Below are 16,591 nucleotides of genomic sequence, written 5' to 3'. Positions count from 1 at the left end.
ACTATTCTTTGGTACGTTAAGTCCAGCCATTCTAAGGCCCGGTAAGACGTTACCTTCTAGCCCTAGGTGTGATACAATTCTACGTGCTGGTACATTTATTTTGCCATGATCTTTTTCTTTGTTTATTCCTTCCATATGTCCTTCCTTATTGATGAGTATTTTATGTGATATGTATTAATTGAATAGCTGTGATTTGGCACCCTCTGTTATAAATGTGAGTTATTTATTGGTTGGGGATATTTTGGGAATTATCCTGAGAGTGCCTGCATTTACCAGTTTGCTTGCACTTTTATATATTTCTCTCATCTTATGCCAATATAGCTGTTACTTTCTTTGGTGTTTGTTTTTTATCTATATCGTATTATGATAGGACATGTAGACTGTACATTTATTGAAGCATTTATTGAATTAATTATGGCACCCCAATTCCAAAAACCTAGAAAACAAAAGATTAAAAAAAGATTGAAAATTAGTACAGAAAGGAATCATCCACTCAATTAAATGGATATTGGATAAAGATGCATTAATATCGGTCATCAGTGTAGCCTCTTTTTATTCTTATTTTTTTTTACCCTTTCCCTTTCCTTTCCCTTTTCCCTTCCCTTTCTTCTTTTTCTTCTTCTTCGGTTTTATTTTTCTGCGCACTTGGAAGCCTTTCCAATGGGCCTGAATTACAGTGGCAGCTCTGTTTCTATTGGCCAATTCCTTTTCTGCTGCCTCCTTCTCTAGCTGTGCAAGTCGCCTCTCCTCTATAATCTGAAGGTATTCAACCTCCATCACAGACAGCTTCTCTGTTAACTCCTCCAGTTGGGCTTTCTCCTCTGTGTAAGGACCTTCAATCTCTTCCAGCTCCGCCTGACGAGAAAGAAAGCACAAATAAAATAAGGAATCTCCACTCCTTAATACTTCTTATATGTTGATCTATTATAAAGATTATGAAGAAATCTCCACTCCTTAATATTTTTTATATGTTAAACTATTAGAGACATTATTTAGGAACCTACGCTCCTTAATATTTTTTATAGGTTGAAAAAACACGAGTGAGTAAATGTTACATTTAGAGATAAATGGAGGCAGTGTTCCAATGGATTACATTACAAACCATCAAGTATATTCCCAAACACACACAGTAACCAAAGCTATATCACCGCCAGGTGTTTGGTGCGGTAAAAGTAGCGTACAGAATTACATCAAAAAAGTATTCATTATTATATTATATATTAACAAGTAAAAATGAATGAATGATATACATTTGGTTTGGAATGTATTACGATTCAACTGAATTTCTATTGATCAGTAATTTGTCCAAAAATTCTGAATTGACCTGTGGCTGAATAATAAAACATGAAATGGTCAATGGACAACCCGTTTCATTTGTTTTGTGACTAAGAGTTTTCTATTTGCCCACTGGCAGCAGTAGCCAGCAGACAAACAGTGAAAAGAAAATCTCTGTGACATGGGCTAATCTATATACCAAAACCGCTTCATTAAGCTAAAGTTGTTTTGGTGACTATATTATTCCTTTAAAGAACAGAGACACAAAAAAACCGAAATAATTATAGTGAACCCAAGGTTGTTTTCTAAAGTAAGAATACAACACAAAAAAAAATCATCTCTAAACGACCACTAAAGACACCCAGACTCTACCATCTCAATCAAGTGGTCTGGATGCTTTAACCCTGCAATGTAAACAAATGCAGTTTAGTAGATATTGTAATACTTACATTAATGGGTCAAATAATGTCTCTTGTGGTAGTTAACCTGACAGCTGTTGAAGGAACTTCCGCAGTGTGAACCATGTCAAGCATGGTTGTAACAGCTAACCTCCAATAGGAGCGCTGCTCTGCCTCACATGTGCTCTTATTCCCCAGTGCTCACTGGATTCAACTTTTAGAAACACTGGTGTGACGTGATGGGGTACAGGTCATGGGGTACAGGTCGTGGGGCAGCAGGGACTCATCTCTAGTAAAACCTTTTTTCCAATTTTTATTTAGATTTGGTTGCGGGGCTAAACCTTAATAAATAGGAAAACACTACAGTGTTAAGAATACAGGTTTGTATTACTAACGCTATAGTGTTCCTTTAATTCTTACTTTAGTGAATAATCCTGTTAGTGTAATTATGTTTTTTGACACTAGAGGGAGTTAGAATGTAAGAGAAAGTAAACTGTAGAAAAGTGTCTTATGCACAGAAAGAAACAATGTTTCCAGGGTTAGTTACTTTATTCATATACAAAAAAACTGCAATATTTTATTCTGCATTCTACTTTGTGTTTCCTTAAAGGGACATTGTAGGCACCAAAACCAGTTTAGCCTAATGAAGTAATTGATGTGTTTAGGAAGGCTGTGTAAATCACATGCAGGGAGGTGTAAATAAGGTTGCATAAACAAAGTCATTTAACTCCTAAATGGCAGAGAACTGAGAAGTGAGACTGCAGGGGCATGATCCATACACTAAGATTGACAATCTAAAGTTGTTTTGGTGCCTAGAGTATCTCTTTAATATTAATGGGGCTATATGTAATAAATAAATCGCTGAAAAGTCAAAATTACTTGACTATTCTATAGCTCTTTCATAATGAATAAAACTAGTGGCTGTATGTCCAATGTATGTACACATACACACACTTGTGAAAAAATACAAATAAATAAGGATTTTTTGGCCTCTTATGAAGTCACAGTTTAAGCTTTTTTGACTACACAGGCGAAAATGCATTTTGCTCCCTAGCCCCTCAAAAAAACAAATAAAGCATCTTCACCTGTAGTCTCTTAATTCCCCCCTTTGTGTTTCTTATTACCTTTTTAAATGTCTTACCTGTTTTAGTGCATCTTATTCTCCATTTTACCCTTTGTGTCTTACACCCACTTGTGAGTCGCTTACTTTCACCTAGCCCCTATGTCTGTCTCTTTTTACCCACAGCCCCTTTGTGTGTCTCTTTTTACCCACAGCCCCTTTGTGTGTATCTTTTTACCCACAGCCCCTTTGTGTGTATCTTTTTACCCTTCGCATGCACCTTTGTGTGTCTCTTTTTCCACTTTCCATGTCCCTTTTTCTGTCATGTTTCCCCCTCAGCTCTTCTGTGTGTCTCTTCCCCCCAGCACCTAGTCTATTCCCTCAGCACCTTTGTGTGCCTTTTCCCCCTTCCCCTACTATAGTCCTGCCTGGAACTGAGGATCCCACATTAGAGGTGGGATCTGGAAGCAACATTAAATATCTCTGTATGTGCAGAGTTTCATTCGGAAACTTTGGATTGGGATGCTAATTAGGCTGTAATTGTGAGAGTGCCTAAGAATATAAAAACTGATGATCTCTTTGTCCAAAACTCACTGGTCAGTTAACCTACCATGTCTACCACTGATTAACATGTTTTTTCAAACATATGTTTGCCAAGATTAGCTGTCTGTCAAGCACAGAGATCACATTGGTAAATCATCAGTGACTTTTACTACCCTTTACCTCTACTACATACATTTGACTTATTGATACCAACCACAAATAAGATTTACAAACAGGTGATTATTTCCTAGTTCCCATTATAAAAGGTAAAGCATACCAATAGTTCTGTAGGTACATGTCTGCCTATTAGGAGGTAACCAGCGAGTCTCTCTTATATAACTAAATATGTTATATAAACCATTAATATTGTTTATTGCCAAGCAATTTGCCAAATGTAAACCTGGCAGTACGGAAATAGCATTCTAATACTTGACCATACCTGCTTCTTTCCCATATCCGCATCATATTTCTCTATCCAGTGCTCCAGTTCTGCTTCCAGCCTATATTCTTTCTGTAAAAATAAACATATAATTCATTACATTATGTGGGTATCCTAAAATAACTGAGCAATTTGCAGTGAAACAAAATCAGTACTAAAGTACATGTTTTTCTTAGACATTGTCAACTTTTCTGTGTACATAGAATTATTACTAGAAACTATGTATTAATTACAGGCTTTCCCAAACTCTGGCCCTCCAGATGTTGCTGAACTACAACTCCCATGATTCTATGAATGAAATAGATAGGCTCAGAATCATGGGAGTTGTAGTTCAGCGACATCTTGAGGGCTGGAGTTTGGGGAAGCCTGTATTAACAGATCTACGTTTTGATGAGACAGTTTAGTTTCTGGAAAACCATTTTACTTACCAACATCACTGTACAGTACCACAGTTCCTTATATGAGTCTAAAATCTAAAATATATTAAAGGGACACTATAGGATCCCAGACCACTTTATCTCATTGAAGTAGTCTGAGTGCAGTGTCCCTGTATAACTTTGTCTTGCATTGTAAAACATTGCAGTTTTGAAACAGCAATGATTACTGTGCAGCACTAAGACTGCCTCCAGTGGCCATCTACCAGACAGCCATAAGAGGCGCTTCTGGGATTCTAACGAACTCTGAGTCCCTTAAAAGACGCTGGACGTTTTCATGCTCTGCTCATCCTCTGGGGGGCGGCACAAGAGGGCGCTATAGTGTTAAGAATACAGATTTGAAGTACTAACAGTATAGAATCCAATTAAATGGCTGTATAAGATGTACGAAGTAGCAGTTTATATGCAATAACTGCCAGCAGCAAATGCTACATGTTGTTACTCATCAACAGCAATATTTTTCCTTGACATGTGCTCTCTTTCACCATGTGGCCCACAGGTTAAGTTTACAAAATAACTGGTTATAGACAGTTTTGAGGAGGTTGTTCATAGGTTGATCCTAAAAGCCTGTGTTCAGGTGGACAGTATGGGTATAGTAAATAATTCAATGTTCAGGATAAAATAGACAAGTTTTGACTATAGCCGAGTTAGAGAATTTTTTCAAACCACTAATTTGTTCTAAATTGTGAAATTTTGTTTTTAAATTCACTACAAATCATTTTCTTGTGAATAAACCCAATACACTTTACAATGCTCAAACTGGCAATAAAAAACATAGATACTTTACTCTAACATAATGTACGAATATTCTGCCCATGTAACCTTACCTGCTGTTGTGGAATTTGATCCCCATGACTCTAAACTCATGTCATGGCTGTTTATGCCAGCTAGAATGGAAAAGGTTGTTTATATCTGGTATTAAGTCACATACCTTTCTTAGTTTTATCTCTATCTCTTGGTTTTCAGCAATAGTGGCACTAAGCTGGGATCTTAGTTGCTTGAGGTCTTGCTGAAGCTTAGCACACTTTATTTCAGAAGCGCGACGGTCTGCTTTCTGTTGCGTCTCTGATTCTTGCGTTATGTTCTTCACCTGATTCTCTGACGATATTTCCATATGATGCAGGTTTATCTTAAGCTGTCGAATAATTTCATTTGTCCTGGAAATCTTCAAGGAAAGTAAAGAGTAAACAGGTAGAAAATAAGACAACATTAGCACATCAAGTAACATTAAAGATCAGTGCTGTTTCACTCAAGTGGCTGAAAATGTTTTTTTTTATATACTTGCCAACTTTGGCAAACATAGTGGTCAAGTGTGGTCAAGTGTGGTCCCAGCTCAGGGACATGTCTGCAGTACAAAATACTGATAGACCCTCCTGGTCAAGCTGCCTCATGTCCTCTTAGTGGCTAGTATATTAAGTTTTTATTGTTGAAACCGGTCTCTGTTCATTTGTGCACAGTATTATTAAATAATACAGATCACAAACTGGATTCCCCTTCAGAAGCACTGGTAGAAAATGATCCTCCAGGCACTACAATGGGTGATTTTAGGCCTGCCCCACACCACTTCCTGCAATCATGGCTAGTGACGAAAGTTCTGCAGGTGTCCTATTGGAACCCTTTTTGGCCAGTTTCAGAGGAGATCCTAAGATCTTCCCAATCTGTTTGCATTTGGAATCCTTGCATGCCAAGCATGGCACATGTGCCATAGGTCTCTGACCTCTGTCTCAGTAAAGGGATTGACAGGTTTTACTAAGGTGTTCCAGCTTAGAGCCAGAGCAATGGACTGTCAACCTGGTATATATTTAGGCCAGGCTGACTCCACCTTTTGTTTGGACACCCCTTTCCTGGTGGGCCCAAACCTTTTTTTGGACAGGACCTGCACCTTATGACATCAGTGACACGCAACCCTGCCAGCCCACACACCACAGTCCCAATTTCATACCTTCCAATGTTGGCAGGTATGTAACAGCACTATGGCAGTGCACACAGACATAATTAACACTTACTAACACATTTTACTGGTATGACCTTTTCAATGTGTTGCAAACCCTGAGGATTTGTAGCAAATGCAAGAACGTCTTTTGTATTTTTTTACTTTTTTTTAAAATATATTTTGTAGATATTTTAATGTATTATCTACATAATGCATTAAAAAACATGGTTCAACTCAACCTGGGAAATTTCATTTAAAAGCACATGCTGGAAAAGATCCTATGGTTCATTACTTACAAATCTGCTCATTTCTACCCAGCCCAGCCATGCAACTTGTAAACTTCAATACCTCAGCATCCCGATCAAGAATGGCTGCATTAACCTCTTCTTCCAAAGATGCCAGAATGACCTTGTTTTTCTGGTCACGTGAAGCAATTTTATGGAAGTAACGCATTTGTTCTTCCTGCTCAAAAGGATTATTCAAGAGCATCTCATATATGCAACTTCTGAGATCTGAGAATGTCTGTATCAGATTCTGAGATGTTGGATCACGTGCATTGCCTTTTGATCTCAAGGTTTCACTGGCTGCCGGATTATCGCGGAAAATTCTCAATATGTTTCTTATATTGCTCCTAATGCCTTCATGAAGTACAGAGAGCTTCGACTCTGTGCTTTCAGTTGGAAATTTCCCTTCCAGTAGGATACAATCATCTTCTTTTCCTTCACTTTCTGTACTCAGGCGTCTAAGTTGCATCTGCAGTCTCTCCTGCAGCCTCTGATACTCACGAATGGCCCCTGTCAACTTTGAACCAAAAATGAAACTGAATTGATCCAGGTTATTGGCTGCATACTGGAAAAGGCTGACCAATTCCAACCTTTTAATTGTCTCATCGAGCACTGCAATAACTCGCTGTGTCTCTACTGATTTTAACTTCTTTCGACCTGGGTCCAGCATCTTCTTGCTCATTTTACTCTGCTTTTTCTTGTAGCTCTCGATGGGAGATGCCAGAGGTTGAGGCGAAAGCATCGTTACTCCTCGGGAAGGGGGAAGCACTTTGGTGGCTTTATCCATCTTTTTTTCTGAGACCTCTAAAAATATATATATATATATATATATAAATAGTTAAACATAACCTAAGCTTACATAATTCTACATTATATTTTGTTTTATTATTTTTGCATTAAAAGAACAAACATACTTTATGAGTTAGTGTACTTCATGGTTAATTAACACAAACTCAATCACATTTTAAGTAGACATGTTGGTTCCCATAAAAATGTTAGTTAAAAGGATACTCCAGGCTGGAAGTAATCCCCATTTTTAAAATGTATTCTATAGATACTGCATTAACTCTGTAGTGAAGGAGATTTTTCAGAGATTCCTTGTGTTTGGGACCAATGCCCTTTCCTCCCCCCCCCCTTTTTTTTTAATGTGTTATGTTTGTTTCAATGTAATACCCACAAACCACAATAAGTTTAAAAAAAAATAAAAATATATAATATATACACATATACACACACACAGACACAATAATCTGGCACTCTACCTAAAAATCACTCACAGATAATTCAACCAAGGTGCTGCACAGTGCTCTAATTTTTTTTATATATATATTTTAACTTACTTTCATTGTGGTTTGTAGTGCACATTACAAAAACCAAATATAAGCAATTTGTGCTTTTTTGAAGACACCCAGGGCCATCTTTAATATAATTCTTTACACAGATATAAATATTAATAATTACATTAATGTAGTTCAGCAGTTTGTATTGTCAAAAGAAAAGGTGAGAAGGTTAGGAGTATTAGAATAGGTCAACAAAAATAGGGAATAATGGAAATATGATTATTCTAAATACATTGCAAGGACCTAGTGATATAAAACTTAACTCCCCTTGCTCAACATGGATTTTTGTTTGGAATGACCCCACCATTGCTTAAAAAATCCACAAGAATACCATGTGTAAATCAATAAAACTAAAGCATAATAAAATAAAAGTATGAACCCTAATATTTATTTAAAGGACAGATAAGGCTTTGTCTGATATGTGCGGCAGAAATGCCTCTGCCATGTGCTCCTGGAGGAGCTTGCTTGCCAGCCTCCTGCCCACAGACTATGAGCCCTGCAGAGAAACCTGTAAAAGACTACCGAACTTGACAGACCGTTAGCACCACTGGCGGATCCAAGGGGGGGCAATTGCCACCCCTCCCTCCCCCCGAGAAAATAGTGCTGGCTGAGGGTCTCCCCTGCCGGCCCAAGCCAGCCCTGTTGTTTGCCTTAAAGGACCGGAGGGGAGATCAGTGCCCACACAGGCACAATGGGCAGGGGAGAGATAGAGAGCACCTGGGAAGCTCTTACCTGCAGCTCACCAAAAACCCCAAAAACTGTGTTCCAGCGCCGAATCACCATGCCTCTCTCTCCTTCAGTTTTCTCAAAATCGGGAAACTGAAAGGCTCTTGCAGAATCGGGAAGTGGCACTGCTAATTGGCTGACAGTCATTGGCACACACACTATTTAACCAACACACACTTTCACTGACAGACACACACTGACACACCCACTCACTGGCAGGCACACACTCTCAGATACACATACACAGACATTAACAGACTGACACACAATCCATGGAGCCCTGGTGCAAAACAGATCCATGCCCCACCACCTCCCTCTTCTCCCCCCCTCCAAAAGACACACACACACATACAGACAGACACATACACAGGCACATACATACATACTCAGACACACACATACATAGACAGACACACACACATACAGACACATACATACAAACAGACAGGCACACATACATACAGATATATAGACAGACACACACAAACAGACATACAGACACACACACACACATAAGACACACATATAAAATGTTTAGGTCACCCTCCTGTTTCCTACCATTTAGGTGCAGAGGGGTGAGTTTCCCTGGGGTCTAGTGGTGGCTCAGGTTGATGGGAGTTAGAGTTCCCACTCTGACTCCCTCCTCTGCTTCCTCCCGCGTGGGCTCTGTGTATGCTGGGGGGAGTGACTGGGGCAGTCACAGGGGGGCTGGTCGCGCTGTTAAAGCGCTGCAGCGCTGACCGGGCCCTTTGAAAATCCATACCCATCGGGTGGCCCTAACAGCATGGGTCCATCGACCCCATGAATGGCGGCACCGGCGGTTTGACGCACGGGCCAGGGCCACAAAACATGACGGCGGGCACCTGGTCGCAGGGGTCGGCAGGGCTGCCGGGCCCCCTGGAGTGATGAGATCTGATTTGACACACTATGATAGACACAAATTTACACTCCTTCAGAGACACACACTGACAGTTACACACATATTCACTGACAGACACACACTCATTGACAGACTGACACACACTCATACACTCACAAATTATTATTTTTTTTATTGTAATTTAAATCCTCCCAGCTTCCCTACCTTTGGGAGAGCTGGAGCACATTATTTTACTGGGATCCAGTGTGGCTGTTCGGCCCCTGGGTGCACAAACGCTTAGTGATGCTGGGGCCTGGAGTGATGTAATATTCTGGCTCCCGGCATCACAGCATTTCGTCCGAGGGAGCAGAACAAGAAGAGCACAGAGATCAGCGCTCCCTCGCTGCCAATTTACAATATGAGCAGCTGCCTGACTTGGATGGGCTCTAAGGCGGACAGCTGGCTAGCTCGTTGGCTCCCCATGACACAAGGCTATAAGACATCTGCCAGAAATGTCTTGTGATCCTCGCTGTAAATACATTGTTGCTAGTCACACCTCCCTTACACAGCCATCGTAAACACTTCCTGTAAAGTGAGATTTAATGTTTAAACTTACTTTACTGCACAGTCTGTTTAATTTAGAATTTCTGATAGCCTGTTCTGTTAATTGCCTGCTAGACCTTGCAGGAGCCTCCTGTGAACGAGGAAAGCTCAATTTACAGAGCAGGAGATATAAACTTCTAAAGTAAGTTAACATCTGATTGAAAATAAAACCAATTTGTTTTATGCAGGCTGTGTCAGTCACAAACAAAAGTGATTTAACTCCCAAATGGCCGGAAATTGAGCTAAAGTTGTTTTGATGTCTAAAAAGTCCCTTTAACTCTCAGCCATCAGTTAGGGGATATCTGTAAGAGTAACTTCCATTGCTCTCATTCATCGGCTTGGAGTTTTCAATTAACTGGGACAACTCCCATCACCCACAGCTATTGGCTGGTGATAAGTTATTATTATTATTATTTATATAGCGCCAACAAATTCCGCAGCGATTTGTCACTGGGGTTATTACATTGTTTGTAACTCTGTAACTGTCACACCTCGCCTGCAGTCCCATGGCTGGCCCTCATTATAAAATAAAACCGATAGAAATAGTCTTACCCACCGGCAGTGCCAGCTCCGCTATGGGCTCATTCCGTTTACCTCCTATTGCTAGGCAACCGAAACCTCACTAATAGGCTGCACTGCTCTCCCGCCCAGCCAATCACAGCGTCCGATTCTGTTCACATGGCGGATGGAGCGCATGCGCAGAATGCAGCGCTGTTACCTTGAGTTGTACACACTAGAGCTAAACATTTGCACTCTGTGCGGCCTCGGGCACAAATGTTGGCACGAGCCGACTGAGTAGCTTAGATGAGCTGCCCAACCGGCCCGATCGCCATTTACCGAGACCGTTTCTCCTAAGTAGAGGGAGGGCGCAGCCCGGGACACCTCCCACGGTTGCAATGCGCCTGGGAGTTGTGGGGGAGGGGGGCGAAGCGGAGGCCACGCCCCTTTCCACGCACAACCCAGCCGCCGCCAGAGCTCCCAGTGGCAAGGCCTGGCAGAGGGGAGAGCCAGGTCTGTACCAGGAGCCCGCTCTGCCGTGCCACCGGTAGGAGGGGTGACACACGTGGGCTGATAGTCTGCATGAAGGGCTCACTGTGTGTGTCAGCAAACCTGGGCACAGGGTGAGACCAACCTCAAATGGAGGAGATGGAGGGACATAGGAGGATAATAATAATAATGAAGAAGGAGATGTGAGGGAATAACGAGAGATCGGAATGGGGACTGGGATAGTCGGAAACAAAAACTTACAGAGGATAAGGCATAGGGGCTGGGGTAGAAGGAAAGAGATCAGCTTGCAATACACAATAATAACAATCCCTGTATTCACTGCACAGGAAGTGCAAGAAACACAAACACATTTTAATTCCACACAAATTCTTCCTTGCTTTGGTAGACACCCTTCACAATACACCCCTGCATTTACACTGCACTAGTAAATATCTGCCTTCACATGAACTGACACTACAAATGCACCCTGGCATTCACACAAACTGACACTGCACATGTAAAGTCCTGCATTCGCACACTTATCTAATAAACCCCTGTATTCACATACATCAACTCTAACATACACCCCTGCCTTGAAGCTGGGAAGAAGGACTGTTGAGCAGGGTAGAATAAGCCAATAGAGTTATTTACTAAAGTGACCATTAAAAGTAAATTTAAGGCCAAAATAGCTGAACTGAAAAAAATCTGTTACCTATGCATCAAGTACAGCTACTTTTGACCTAAAATTTCAAATGAATTGTTTTAAAGCAACATTGCTTAATAATTTAACTCTATACTACATGTTATAGTTAAAGCTGACCTGTCAGTTTAAAAAAAAAAAAAATATTTTTACCCAAAGACCCCTCCAGGATGGTCCATGTGTGGCTTAAAGGGAGGTTAAATGTATACTTAACTAATATTTTCCCTCATCACCACCATTTTCCGTCCGTAACTGTTAGGACATGTGCATATCAGAGATTATGTACATTGTACAGCGCTATATAAATAATAAAATCTCAAAAGTCTATGGAAAATTACATGACTGTGGGCTCCTTCACAAATGTATTCATAAATATATTTCCAGAATCATTGCAATAAAAGGCATCATAAAGATAGAAAAGACTACTTGGCTTTAAAAAGGGAAAATAATTAAATTGCAGGGTTAACTCCACCTCTAGTGACTGTCTACCAGCCAGCCACTAGAGTCGCTTCTAGGTGGTTCCTAGCCTAGCCACGCCATGCCACATGTGCAAATATAAATTTTAATCTAGTGCTAAGGAATGTTTAAACAAATGCTATGCTTCATATGTTGAGAATGATTTAAATTTGCCTGGTTGAAAGTACACTCCGAGAACCATAACTACTACGGCACATTGCAGTGGTTATAATACCAGGAACTCCCTTGCACCTCCAATGTAAATTTTTAAACTGTTTTACTAATGGTTACTTACTCCTTACTTCAGTGGGAGGTGGAAGCTCTGTACTACACTTGGCAAACTCCAAATAAGAAATGTAAACTGTTATCAAATGGTTTGATATTTTTCATTGGGAGGGATGCAAGTGTACTCCTGTCTCCATTACCACTACAGTGTGATGTAGTAGTAGTTAAAGTGCTTGGAGTGTTCTTTTAATAACAATGTTGCTTTGGTGTAGCCATTACAATAAACCAACAGTTGTTTTTTTTTTAAAGGAACACTATAGTCACCTAAATTACTTTAGCTAAATAAAGCAGTTTTAGTGTATAGATCATTCCCCTGCAATTTCACTGCTCAATTCACTGTCATTTAGGAGTTAAATCACTTTGTTTCTGTTTATGCAGCCCTAGCTACACCTCCCCTTGCTATGATTGACAGAGCCTGCATGAAAATAAAACTGGTTTCACTTTCAAACAGATGTAATTTACCTTAAATAATTGTATCTCAATCTCTAAATTGAACTTTGATCACATACAGGAGGCTCTTACAGGGTCTACCAAACTATTAACATAGCAGGGGATAAGAAAATCTTAATTAAACAGAACTTGCAATAAAGAAAGCCTAAATAGGGATCTCTTTACAGGAAGTGTTTATGGAAGGCTGTGCAAGTCACATGCAGGGAGGTGTGACTAGGGTTCATAAACAGAGGGATTTAACTCCTAAATGACAGAGGATTGTGCAGTGAGGCTGCAGGGGCATGTTCTATACACCAAAACTGCTTCATTAAGCTAAAGTTGTTCAGGTGACTATAGTGTCCCTTTAATGGACGTATGTTCGCTGGGAATGCTTTTAGAAGTATATCCCGAATCAGTGATATTACGTGAATATTACCCATTCTACTTTATCTATGTATCCCCACATACACAGATTTTTCCATTCAATGAATATGTCATAAAGTGAATTATCATAACTGAAATAGTTATGGTGTGTTTTCTTCATACCACTTATGGAAAAATTGCTTGTCTGTGATTTTGTTTCTTGCAGTCAGACCTTCAAAGTTATATCTGCTTTTACTATAACGGCATGGAACGATGACACTCCTAGCTCAAGAAACTTGTCGATGTAGTGAAATCCTTTTTGGTGTATGATTAAACTGCTTTTAAGGCTGAATTTCCCAAATGGATGATATAGCAGTTCAGAACAGAGAGTGTGAGCTGAAGCTTTAAGTTAGAAGTGGGTGAAATCTCATAAGAATGGCTGAAAACCAGGAGGATGATGAACCTCTTATTCTTACTTTGGAAGAAAATGGTGATTGTGCTGATCACGCTGCAGATGGAACAAACAATGATACGACTTCAGGTGAGACTGATCAGCCGTTGAGCTGTGCTGGTTCATAAAGGTGTATTATAATAACCGTTCCAACAATCCATATCTAATAACACACAGTTCCTATTTTCATGGTCAGCCTTTAATGTGTGACATGTCATGATTCCCTTTTATTCCAGAAGTTTGGTCCTTAAGGGGTTAAAGGAACACTCTAGACTAGTGGTTCATAAACTTTTTAGCCCTTAATATTTTTATATTTTTCCAAGGCACCCTAAGTCAAAACAAATTCCTAGGTAGTATATATATACCCCTGTCCAAGTGAGCTTGCCACGAGTTCCTGGAGAAGCCTGCTTGCCAGCCAGCTGCCCACAGACTATGGACCTTAATAAATGTGATATAAAAGTCTACATTCGTGCAATTGGGATTATATGGTTCGGTACCGAACAACCGCACAAACCAGAGACCCCCCCGGAGCTTGTTAACACCTATTAACAACTTGGAACGTTTCTCACCACAGTGTTCTAATTGTTTGTCTGGGTGGCCGCAATTCCTGTGGACAACCACGAGGTGCGGGCCATCTTGTTCGCATGAACGCAGGCAGCGGTGTTTGGGCATGAAGCTCATGGAACTAAAATCGGACACAGAAACTCCCGAACACCGCTGGTCTTCCATCATCACCTGTGTTCGGTTCTATACAATTTAGAAGGGCACTGTTCGGTGAAATCATTCATCTGGGTGAGGGGAACAAGCTCTAGGGTAAGACTATTGACTCTGTTCAGTAGTTTGTTAGTTTTCAAACTACCGAACTAGACCGACCGTGGGATTTTATAACGAACAGGTTTTTTTATGGCGAGAGACAGATCCGCACCGATCTGTCTCTCTGCACTTCAGAACTCACACGGAGCTGCATGGAGACAGATCAGGTTTCACTGCAACATGTGTGATCGCTCTGACTCCCGGTCAGAGCGATCACATTGGCTGAATCAGTGAAACTGCTTGCTGAAGTGTGCCTCTAACACGGAGACACACTACAGGAACATTAACCCCACGATTGCTGCGATTGTGGCAATCTGGGGTTAATTTTAGTATTGGACGGAAATTTTCGGTACTGCGTCCTTAAGGGGAGGACTGCAATGGCGGAAAATTTCCGTCCAGCGTCCTTAAGGGGCTATTCATAAAAATAATGTTATCAAGTTTGTCTTAATACTTGTTTATTGCCCATGCATGTCCGACTCATTGCATGTTTTACACTGAAACCTGCTCGATATTGGGACCATCCTGTCCTAGAGGTATTTGTTTTGCAGTAATGGAGTTTGGATTTCACGTCAGCATGATCAAGGAAGATTGCCAGTAAATCTTTGGTAATCAACTGTATTAAAGATTATTGTTGGTGTGTGTATGTTTTAACCAACCTCAATCTGTCAACTGACATCTGCACTATAGCTCGCCCTTTCCAAAAAGTGTGGCTTTGTAACTATAAGCCATTTATGTTTGCTATGGACATTGATGTTACTGATATATTTTTCTACGTGGTTGTAACATACAAAGTGCAAACATTTACCTAAAATAGCAGTTAATTGTCTAAGTCAGCTGTATAGCTCACCCTTGGCTGTGTGCTTATGCCCTGTTGCTGTCTTGGGTCTCTGAATTTGCTATTTACCTTGTTAATGCCAAAGGACAGTGAGAAATTTCTAAGTAGAAAAACAAACAAACAACAACTAGATTTTGATACTTTTGTTTAACTTTCATTTTTCATGTTACGTACACCCACCCCACACATATTATATATAGGTACATTTTCAAGGAAATATTGGTTTGTTTTGGGTATATTTTAGTAGCCAGTAGATAGATGAATAAGTATTTTTTTTTTTAACATTTCATAGCTTTTACAAAAATCACAGCTATGAATTTGGGATGAAAATGACAAATGTGGACATTACTTTGTCAAATCTGATTGTGTATACTTTAAAATCTGAGCGTCAGGAAAATAAACCAACTGTTTTCCCCTGTGCTGTAGAGCTGAGTTGTGTGACTGATCACAGCTCCTGCAAGTCTCCATATGTCAGTTCATAAAAGGAGTGAGAATCAGCCAAACATGGGGTTACTGAGGAATTCTGTCAGGCTTTTTTTTGGAACCTGTGGGTGCCCCATGACAATCCCAGCACACCCCAAAGCCATTGATGACTTGGAGGTTCGGCCATACTGTACTATGTAACTGGTTTCACTTTGAGCACTTGTTCTATCTGATCAATAAGATTGGGAGCACTAAATCTGGTAACCGCTGACCAAAAGGAGCTCTATCAGTATCTCCTCCTTGTAAGCAGTGATTTAACCCTATTAGCACTTAAACTGAAGGGAATTACATGCTCTCCTAAGTGATTTTAATGCCTACTTCCTATGGAACTTTAAGATTCAAACTTGTAAAGATTCAAACTTGTAAATTGATGTTTAAGCTCATGTATGTTTTTAATTGAGGGCTATCTACTAAGAAGTGTTCCATTCATTACACAGTTTAATGGAAGAACCCTAAAGCTTGGCCAGATTGCTTGCCTCTACATATATCATTGTGCCTTATATCACTGAGAATTATTGAGTTTAACAGATAATATGCAATATTGTTTTCTTGTTGGATTCAACAGTTATCTAATCCTTCCCAATCTCCTCCTGCAGTGCGATTAGAGTATGATCAGCTTGCAGATATCTCGGAGCAAGGCCATATATCAGACAATTCAGCCACAAGCTGGGAGACACGATACCAAGAAGCTGCCATCTACCTCCAGGTCAGAACAAGGCACCGTCCAAGAAAATGCTAAAAAAATCTTAAGGTTTAGAACAGAATGAATGCCCGTGGGGAAATTACATATTATCTGCCCATTTGTAAATGACTTAATTTTGGCTTCTAGGAAATGTACTTTTAAAGCGACATAGTGTTTTCTTCATAGACATTTAGACATATATATTTTTAACAT

The 16,591-nt window shown here is 40.1% G+C and overlaps 2 protein-coding genes across 4 annotated transcripts in view; one reads left to right on the top strand and one right to left on the bottom strand.

The window, feature by feature from the left end:
• Window positions 1-410: 410 nt before the first annotated feature.
• IQCD (IQ motif containing D) lies at window positions 411-10,625 on the bottom strand. The gene is made up of 5 exons (XM_063454714.1): window positions 10,451-10,625; window positions 6,431-7,170; window positions 5,081-5,314; window positions 3,716-3,787; window positions 411-855 (listed from the first exon to the last, which is right to left on the bottom strand). The coding sequence occupies exons 2-5, from the start codon at window positions 7,151-7,153 to the stop codon at window positions 559-561; spliced, it is 1,326 nt and encodes a 441-aa protein (XP_063310784.1). The 5' UTR covers window positions 7,154-7,170; window positions 10,451-10,625; the 3' UTR covers window positions 411-558.
• Window positions 10,626-10,811: 186 nt separating this feature from the next.
• The window catches only part of TPCN1 (two pore segment channel 1), a 42,412-nt gene continuing 36,632 nt past the window's right edge, over window positions 10,812-16,591 (top strand). Inside the window, exons 1-3 of one of the 3 annotated variants that reach the window (XM_063454711.1) lie at window positions 10,812-10,939; window positions 13,341-13,655; window positions 16,293-16,402. In XM_063454711.1, coding sequence (XP_063310781.1) covers window positions 13,550-13,655; window positions 16,293-16,402 — 216 coding nt within the window. In that variant the 5' untranslated portion in view covers window positions 10,812-10,939; window positions 13,341-13,549. Of the gene's footprint in view, window positions 10,949-13,340; window positions 13,656-16,292; window positions 16,403-16,591 lie in introns of all 3 variants that reach the window. The other 2 variants (XM_063454712.1, XM_063454713.1) reach the window with 2 other exon arrangements.

The sequence above is a fragment of the Pelobates fuscus genome, chromosome 5 (assembly GCF_036172605.1).
Source record: "Pelobates fuscus isolate aPelFus1 chromosome 5, aPelFus1.pri, whole genome shotgun sequence".
Lineage (NCBI taxonomy): Eukaryota > Metazoa > Chordata > Amphibia > Anura > Pelobatidae > Pelobates > Pelobates fuscus.
Note: the sequence above shows the minus strand (reverse complement) of the source record. Positions and strands in the feature narration are given on the sequence as shown.

Excerpts from the sequence above, each read along its gene's own strand:
- IQCD (XM_063454714.1), bottom strand. The coding sequence starts at position 7,153 with ATGGATAAAGCCACCAAAGTGCTTCCCCCTTCCCGAGGAGTAACGATG. Across the intron at positions 5,315-6,430 it reads TTCTTGATCGGGATGCTGAG|ATTTCCAGGACAAATGAAAT; the intron begins GTATTGAAGTTT and ends CTTTCCTTGAAG. Across the intron at positions 3,788-5,080 it reads TAGAGATAAAACTAAGAAAG|AAAGAATATAGGCTGGAAGC; the intron begins GTATGTGACTTA and ends TTATTTTTACAG.